Source organism: Melospiza georgiana, chromosome 32 (genome assembly GCF_028018845.1).
Source record: "Melospiza georgiana isolate bMelGeo1 chromosome 32, bMelGeo1.pri, whole genome shotgun sequence".
Classification (NCBI taxonomy): Eukaryota; Metazoa; Chordata; class Aves; order Passeriformes; family Passerellidae; genus Melospiza; species Melospiza georgiana.
The window spans coordinates 4,106,098-4,115,131 of NC_080461.1; the positions used below are offsets into that span (position 1 = coordinate 4,106,098).

General features: G+C 51.2%; 1 protein-coding gene across 1 annotated transcript; it reads left to right on the forward strand.

Annotated features, from left to right (window-relative positions):
• The first annotated feature begins 380 nt into the window (after positions 1-380).
• Positions 381-1,313, forward strand: LOC131094964 (olfactory receptor 14C36-like). The gene has a single exon (XM_058042566.1). The coding sequence runs from the start codon at positions 381-383 to the stop codon at positions 1,311-1,313; it is 933 nt and encodes a 310-aa protein (XP_057898549.1).
• Positions 1,314-9,034: the final 7,721 nt, after the last annotated feature.

Here is a 9,034-nt window from a genome sequence, read left to right on the forward strand (position 1 = left end):
CAGCATCTGGGGGTTTTTTAGAGCAACAAGGGAGTGTTCAAATCCTCCATGTGAGAAAACAGAAAGCCAGAGAAACTCCAAACAAAATGAAATGAGAGACCATTTCTCCTCAGTCTCTACTCTTAATCTTGCCTCACGGAACTCACTCTGCTCTTCCAGAGGGCTGGAGAAAAGCTGAGGTTTTCTGATACTTAAGAATAGCAGGAAAGACACCGGGGGAGCTTTAAAAGAAAGCCACAGAACACCTGAATACCAAAAGCTGTGTGTGTGTTCCAGGGAAGGGTGTATGAGAAATGGCTTTGATTTTGGTTACAGGTATGTCCTCTCACACTTCACTGTCCTTTTCTCCATGAACAGGATCCCATGTTCAGCAACAGCAAATGTCCAACAGCAGCTCCATCAGGCATTTCCTCCTGCTGGCATTGGCAGACACGCGGCAGCTGCAGCTCCTGCACTTCTGCCTCTTGCTGGGCATCTCCCTGGCTGCCCTCCTGGGCAATGGCCTCATCATCAGTGCCGTGGCCTGCAGCCACCACCTGCACACGCCCATGTTCTTCTTCCTGCTCAACCTGGCCCTCAGCGACCTGGGCTCCATCTGCACCACTGTCCCCAAAGCCATGCACAATTCCCTCTGGGACACCAGGAACGTCTCCTACAAAGGATGTGCTGCACAGGTTTTTCTGATTACCTTCTTCCTTGGAACAGAGCTTGCTCTCCTGACCATCATGTGCTACGACCGCTACATGTCCATCTGCAAACCCCTGCACTACGGGGCCCTCCTGGGCAGCAGAGCTTGTGCCCACATGGCAGCAGCTGCCTGGGCCAGTGCCTTTCTCAATGCTCTGCTGCACACAGCCAATACATTTTCCCTGCCCCTGTGCCATGGTAATGCCCTGGGCCAGTTCTTCTGTGAAATCCCACAGATCCTCAAGCTCTCCTGCTCACAGTCCAAACTCAGGAAACTGGGGGTCATTGTTGGTAGTTCCTGTTTAGGTTTGGGTTGTTTCATATTCATTGTTTTCTCTTATGTGCAGATCTTCAGGGCCGTGCTGAGGATCCCCTCTGAGCAGGGACGGCACAAAGCCTTTTCCACCTGCCTCCCTCACCTGGCTGTGATCTCCATGTTCCTCAGCACTATTCTCTTTGCTCACCTGAAGCCCCCCTCCATGTCCTCCCCATCCCTGGATCTGGCCGTGTCAGTTCTGTACTCGGTGGTGCCTCCAGCCCTGAACCCCCTCATCTACAGCCTGAGGAACCAGGAGCTCAAGGCTGCAGTATGGAGACTGATGACTGGATGCTTTCAGGAACATTAAACTGCTGGCCAGTTTCTGCAAATCACTTGTAATAAACATCATCTTTGATACTTCTTATTACATTTTGAAAGTTCTTTGATTTAATTTAATAATATTGTCTGATACTCTTTGGTTGGACGTGACCTACACACACGTGATTAGGGTCAAAGAAGAAAAGGTTTTTATTTTGCATGTTCTGTAGTTAATATATTTTTTAAAAAGAGTGATCTTAAGTCATGAATTACATCACAATAACTTTTTTTAATCATTGATGCAAAGCTATTACTTTCAATACAATTGGCAAAATTTCACAGAAATTTAATAGGGTACATATAAACATCTACTTATGCACATAGTCTAGCTTACAAAAATTTTCATAAATCTTTACTAATCTGTTCCCATGGTGACTGCCTTGTTTTCTTCCTTGCTATGAATACACTCTAAAATCACTAACTGTTATTTCTTCTATTAACTCAGCTTTGCTTGCAAGCTAGCTGTAAAGCCCCTCTGTTTTGTCCACAAAGAAATGTCATTGTTTGTACAATTTCTCATTTTGCTTCTCTCCACCTACCCTGCAGCCACAAACTATTTCAATGAGGGGCTGCACTCTTGATGGCTTTAAAGGAACTAAAGGATCTCCCAGCAGAGTTTTGTGCAGAGAAGCCCTTTTGTTGCCGTCTCTGGAGCTGCAGCAGCAATGTCTGTGTGCAGAGCTGGGGGCAGATCAGTGCTGGCCCAGTAGCTGTGCCAAGAAGCAGCAGCAGCATTTGGTGTTGCCAGTGCTGCTGCCGTGGCCCTGCCCCACTACCCTGGTGGCCCTGGTGTTGCTGCAGGGCCTGAGTGCTCTCGGGGCCGGGCACAGTCCTGGGGGTGGCAGTGCCGGGGCTGCAGCAGGGACAGGCCATGGGCACTGCTGGGGCAGTGCTGACGGCTCAGGCCAGGGATTTGGGGGCTCCAGGCTCCTTGCCCAGACTCTCTCAAGAACACGCTCAGGCCAATGCTCAACATGGAAAAGCCCTGTGAGCAGCCCCAGGCTGTTGCTATGGGGACATGAATATGAGGGAGCACAAATGCCATCAGCCCCTGGGGCCAGCAAGGGCTGGGGGACACCAGGGAAACCACTCAGCTTTGTCCTGGCCTCTGCAGTCAGCCAGAAAGTTTGTTCCCATCAGATGAGAGTTTCCTGTCCCACTGCAGACGGTGTTGCTCAGAGAAAGAGCTGCCTGGCAGCCACCCCCAAACTGCCCTGAGCATTTCCTTTGCTTCACCTTTGCTTTGTTTACTCTTCCTGCTACAAATTTCTTCCTATTACGCAGCCTTGTTCTCTGCCCTGCAAACAGCCCATCCCTGTTTGCACTTTCCTCTCTGGACCCACTCCCCATTACAGTTCCTGACTTGGCACCATGGGAATGTCCCTTGGGCAGCAGGATCATCCTACAAGCCTCTGTGCCCAGCCCTCGGCAGCCCTGGCTGCTGAGCCCAGCTTTGGCCTGGACTGAGTTTGGCTGTGGCACAGCTCCATCCTCCTGTGGGGCTCAGGGCTTGTTCCCGGCCATGGCCAGCCCTGGCTGCCTCTCTGCTGGCCCAGAGGCTGGCAGAGCCCGGGGCAGGGCTGTCTGTGCAGCCCCACAGGTGCCACGGGCTCTGCAGGAGCTGGCAGAGGCTGCCCAGCAGGGAGGCCATGGGGCACAGAGCCCCAAGGCTGCTGTGGGCACCACGGCACAGGGGCCGTTCCCAGCCGCAATGCTCCTGGCCTGGGCTGGGCCTGCACAGGGGCTGGGCCACCATGGCTGGGTCAGCACAGGGCCACAAAGGGGCCACGCAGCCACTGCCGGGGCTGACAGCAAGGCCAGGCACACACAAGCAATTGCTGAGCATGGCTTGCGCTGGCCAGGCCTGACTGTGCCAAAGGCAGAGCTCAGCTGCCCTTGGGGGCTGCAGGAACAGTCCAGATCCCAAAGAGCCTCCATGGCTGTGCTGGAGACCAAGGCTGCAGGAGGGAAATGCAGGGCTGCTGTGGGATGGGGAGGGCATTGAATTCCAGCACACACCTCAGCTCTCTGATGATCCCGTCACCATGCTGGGCCCTGTTTCAGACTGGAGCAGAGCAGATGTTGATGGGACAGGAGCCCTGTGGGGCTGTCAGGGACCTGCAGCTTGCAAGGTGCTCTGCTCTGCTCCAGGTGCTTTCTGAGAGATCCAATCCCAGCTGGGCCCCTCAGGGCACAAGTGGCACTGCCTATTCATGGGCACACAGCTGATGCCTGCCTGGAAAGGGGCACAGGTTTTAACACCTGTTAATTTCATTATATACCAGCAAATCTTTATTATCGGGGTCATTTGAGTACTTTCAAGAAATGGCAAAGTTATCCCATCAGGAACAAGAATTCTCTGGATATTCTGGTTTGTTCTACTAATGGCAGGAGAAGTAATACTGATCTTCCCATCTACTTGTGTCACCAATATTCAGTCTAATATTTAATCACATTTTTTCCATCACATGTTTCCAGCCCTCCTGGTTAAATGGCCATGTCTAAGGACATCTCTTCATTTAGAGCATCTGAATCTATGTTCTTCCCATTCCTCCCAGACTTCCTTCGCCAGATGCTTTGTGGTCTTTCAAGTGCCTCTCAAACTGACTGGTTTCATGCTTTGAGCTGCAGGCAGCTGCCCAATATTTCTGAAGTTCAAATAATTATATAATAAATATCTTCTTAATTGTGTTTATATCTATCACATCCTTATGTCTCTGTCTAAAACTGTTCCGCTACAGAAATCCCTGGGGATAGTGGACATGTCTGATGTGGCTGGGACATCACGGAGAGCCGAGGGAAGAGCTGTGATGGTTATTATACTGTTCAAATGTTCAACTTGTGTTTGTTGGCAAGAAACCTTTCTGTGCCTCTGAGTGTCACCAGGCCCTGAGCCCAAAGGACACAAACCTGATGAGTTTGGTTCCCACTGCAGGGGCACTTGGACCTTGGCTCTGCTCGGGAGAGCTCTTCATCCCCTTTCTCTCTTTTCTTCCCTCTGGCCATGGAGGGAGCTCCTGACTTCAGCCTGTGACACGTGTGTGCAAAGAGAAAATCTGGGCAGAATTGGGGCAGGGAGGGTTTGGGGGGACCTTGGGATCTGTGCTGGGCACAGAAGGTGTTTTCCATTGCTCTGAGGCTGCCTGCTGTGGAAAGTGGATTTAATGTCCAGCAGAGCAACGACTTTGGCCTTTGATGGAGCTGTGTCTTCCCTGGCTTTTCTGGCTGACAATAAATGGACATCCCTATGTTTCTTGGGCAGCTCCTTCTCCAAGGAAAGCAGGTGGGAGTTGGAGCCAAGGAGCTGAAAGCTGCAGGTGCAGCCTGGGCTGGAGGGAGCTCAGATTTGCACAAGGCTGCTCTGAGTGCCAGGGCTTGGATAGGTGAAATGGTGGGGTGGGTGTAGGGACAGAGTCTGATTGATTGTCAGCCATGAAGGGTCTTGATTTTTATATCTATTCAAACTGCATGAGGAGGTACTTGGATTCCGTGTCAACTGGAGATGGCACATATCAATGAATTAACAGGAAAACAAAACTAAACAGGACCTAAAAATCTTTTCTCACTGTGTTTTTAAATATCATGTATTCAGTTGGAATACACTACTGAGATCTACTTAACTACAAATTATTTGGAAACTGAAATCAAATTATCCCCAGAGGCTTGGCTTGTTCAGGTGTTCTGAATGTCAGTGAGCCCTGGGACACTAAATTCCTGCACTGAAGAGCTGAAGGCTGAACAAGCCTCTGGAGCAGGAAAATTCAGCAGCAGCCTCCAAGGTGCTGAGGATGTCAGCAGCCTCCACTGAGGCCATCCCTGCCCAGAGACCGTGGGGGAATGGGCAGACAAGGAGAGCGTCCCTGGGGCTGGGGCAGCACAACGCAGAGGCACCAGGGGCTCCAGCTGGGAAATGGAATGTGGAATGGGAAAGCCTTGCTTGGCCTGTGCCAAGCAGGACAGACAAGCCCTACTCCCATTCACTAAAAAACAACTCTCTCAATGAGATATTTAAAAGGAAACTCAATTGTTTCTGTACTCTCAGTTTTATGTGCTGGAGAAATACCAACAAGAGACTCTAAAAAGTTCAAAAGTGCAAAACAACCTTTACTGTCAACTTTAGAAAAGCAGAGAAACTTTGAAAAAAAGTTTTCTATGACATTCAATCAACAAAAAACACTTAGCAAAGCTTTAACTTGGCCCATTCAACTTCAGAAACTCTATGCCTGTTCAATTTTAAGTTACTCAAAATTTGCAAGAGAACATATATAGAAGAAGTAGACACAGAAAGAGAGACAGAGAAAAAAGATACAGAGAAGCACACACACAAACAAACACACAGAACTACCAGCTCCTGGATTCGAGCAGTGCTGAGATGGAAATTCCAAGGTGATGTCGGGTCAAGATGTGTACTTGCCCTCCAGTCTGTCTTAAATGCCCCTTGGTCTTCCTGAGCTCTTCCCCCACATGGGACTTGGGCTCATTTGGTCCCTCAGAAGCTGGGCTGGGGGCTGCAGAGGTGGCTGTGGAGCATTGCCTGTGCTGTGCCAGGGACTGGCAGCCACTGCTGGGCTGGGATAGAGTCTCTGGAGGGATTGGGGTTCCAGGGCAGGGCAGGGCTGGGGTTCCAGGACAGGGTAAGGCTAGACCTGCCCCTTCCTTCCCCCTCACATGAAATATTTCCAGCCAACAACCTCCTCCAGTCACAATAGGCACTTTGGAGGTGAGATCCCAATTTTGGTGTTATGGGCACCTGGAGGAGAAGGGTAGTTTTTTTACAGAGGAAGGAAAGCCCCAGTTCCTGTCTCATTTCTGATTTGATTGCCTGGATTTGGTTTGGTTTTGTTGTTGCTTTGTTTCCTTGGTGTGCCTGAAGTGTCCAATCAGGAGCAGAGTGATTCTTGCCAAGGAACTTTGTGCTGCTGTCCCTTAATATTAAATCTGGTTTTTGCTGATCCCTTGCTGGAGGTTTTTTTTCAGTGCCTTCAAGGCCTCGTTCATAACAGGGTGAAGGAGCCCTGGCCCAGGCTCTGGCCCTGGGGGACACGGGGACACTGCCAGGAGGTCCCTGTCCCCCTGTGCCACCCCCAGGGCCCCGGCCCCTGTCCCCGTGTCAGGCTCTGAGGTCGATCTCGTGGAACATCCTCTGGGGGAGGCTGCGGGGCCGGGGGCGGGGGGACCTGGGGGGACAGGGGACCCTGCTGGGCACGAGCAGGGTTGGACTGCTCTGGGGGGCCGGGGCAGAGTGACCTCCCCAGTGACCTCACACAGCCCCTGTGATGTGACAATGCCCCTGTGATGTCACACTGCCAGCTCAGTGACCTCACACAGCCCCCGTAATGTCACAAAGCCTCCAGAGATGACACAAAGCCCCTGTGATGTCACAGAGCCAACTCTATGATGTCACCCGGTGATGTCATACAGCAGTGCTGCAATGTCACAGAAGACTGTGATGTCACAAAGTCACCATGTGATGTCACTCTCTATTCTGTGATGTCACAGCCTGCTCTATGATGTTACACAGCCACCTTGTGATGTCACAACCCACTCTCTGATGCCACAGAGCCACAGTCTATGCTGGCAGAGTCTGCTCTATGGCCTCACACCCTACTCTGTGACATCACAGCAAGCTCTGTGATCTCACAAACCCCTCAAGAACTCAGGTACATTGAAACACTGAAGTTTCTTCTACTTTGAAGAGATCCCTTTCAGGGACACAACTAACAAAATGTCCCCACGTTCCAATCCGAGCAGAACACTGGAAGCAGTGATGGCAGCTGGGGACAAACAAGGCCAAGGTGTCTCTGATGCTGAGCAAAGCTGGATGTGTTTCAGGAATGCAAAGGGACAAGGCCTGAGCCCCAGCCCCTGGCCAGGCATATCCTGTCCCTCCCTCCTTGCTCAGGGCTCTTCCCGGGATGGGCACTGGCATGTGGGCATGGGCAATGCCAAGGGCAGGAGCATGGGGTGGCCCCTGCCAGGCTGCTGAGCAGGGACAAGGAGGCAATGAGGCCCCAGCCCTGCAAGGGTCACTTGTCCCCTCGTGGCCTCAGGCCCAGGCCCAGCAGTCATGGCCAAAGTGCTGCCCATGTTGGCTCTGGCAGGGCTGTCTGGCAGCTGCTGCCCATCCCTGTTCCCTGTGCAGCCCAGGCTGTGCCCCGGTGTCCCTGCCCTGCGCCTCTGTCCCTGCAGGCTGTCGGCATCCCCCGGCTGCCCCACCTGGCTGGGCCCTTCCTTTGCTGACAGCTCTGCCTCCTGCCTGCCTCTGCCTGCCCACACAAAGCCTTGGGCTGCTCCAGGCTCCTGCTGGGGACATGCTGCACCACAGCCCTGCCCTGCCAGGGAAATTCCTTTCTCCTGGTGCCAGTCTGGGCCTTCCCAGCTGCCCTTGGCATTAAGTCTTTCTCTCTCTGGCTGTTTTCCACTATGTCAAAAGGATCCACCATCCCTGAAATCTCCCTTTAAACACTCTCATGGCTCTGCTCCACTGTCCTCAGTCTCCACACCACTGAGCACAGAGCTCCTTTGTCCGTGTACAGTGCTCATGTGCCCAAGGCCTCCAAACTCCACCTTGGGACATCCAGAGGGGAATGGCCTTGCAGCAGAAAGTCCCACAGAGTGCCCAGAGCCAAATAGTCTCTCCCCTGCAGGCACTGCTGCTCCGGTGCATTGAAATATTTCCAGTGCTGGCGTGGGCTGATGGCTGTTCCTTATCCCACCCAAAAAGAAGCTGATGGTTGGATACTGTCGGAAAATTTCTCTCAAGTTGAGCCGGGCAGGGGGTTCTTGACAGGGAGAAGCTGCTACAAGAAATACCCTGATGCCTCACCCTGGCTCTGTGTGTTTCAACACTCTTGGCCTTTCTTGATGTTTCTCAAATGAGAAGAAATTCCTGAGGATGCAGCAGCAGCAGCAGGATTTACTTCTCACCATAAAATACTGTTACATCAGTTGGTTTTCCAGTCCATCCAGCTCTTACAGTGGCTATCCTGGCATGTGTCCAAACCCTAAAGATGTTCATATCCCCAAAGGGTGACACAGAGTTTTTCCTGTTGTTAAGACCTGGAAGACTTTGAGGTTTACAAATAGAAGGGGGAGTAATTGCAAGGTGCTGTACTGTATTTATAGTGGTCTTTTAATAAGTAATACAATTACAGATGCACCATGATAGGAAAATAACTTGCTGCAGGAAAGATTCCTCAGGATACCTGGTTATTTTCAAGATCTACTGCTGTCATTTAGTAGGGAAAGAAGAACAACAAGCCATGTCTGAATAACAAGAGATTAATGTTGTGCTCTCTTCCTGAGTCTGCTCCCAAAAGATCTGGGATTGACAAAGATAAAGGAATTTTAAGAGCTGTTTTGGTTATTTCAGAGAAAGTTTAAAAGGGAGAAGGGATTGGGGCGATGAGGAGGCTGTCATTATCTATCCTTTTCTGTACTGTCTATTGTAGCAAAAATGAGCAATGTGCCCTGCTAGTGTTTAGATGTTCTGAGTCCCTCAGCTGTGAGTTGGGTTCCCATGCTGTCCTGCCAGGTGCTTGCTGGATGTGCTAGAACAAAGAGCTTGGGCCCTTGATGATAATGACCACAAATGAATTCATTGTGATTCACTGGGCTCAGAGTAAAAGGGATCAAATTCAGGTTTGATCTAGAAAATGCTTCTGCCCTGTCAGGGTGGTGAAGTCCTGGCTTCACAGGTTGCTCAGAGAA

Excerpts from the sequence above, each read along its gene's own strand:
- LOC131094964 (XM_058042566.1), top strand. The coding sequence starts at position 381 with ATGTCCAACAGCAGCTCCATCAGGCATTTCCTCCTGCTGGCATTGGCA.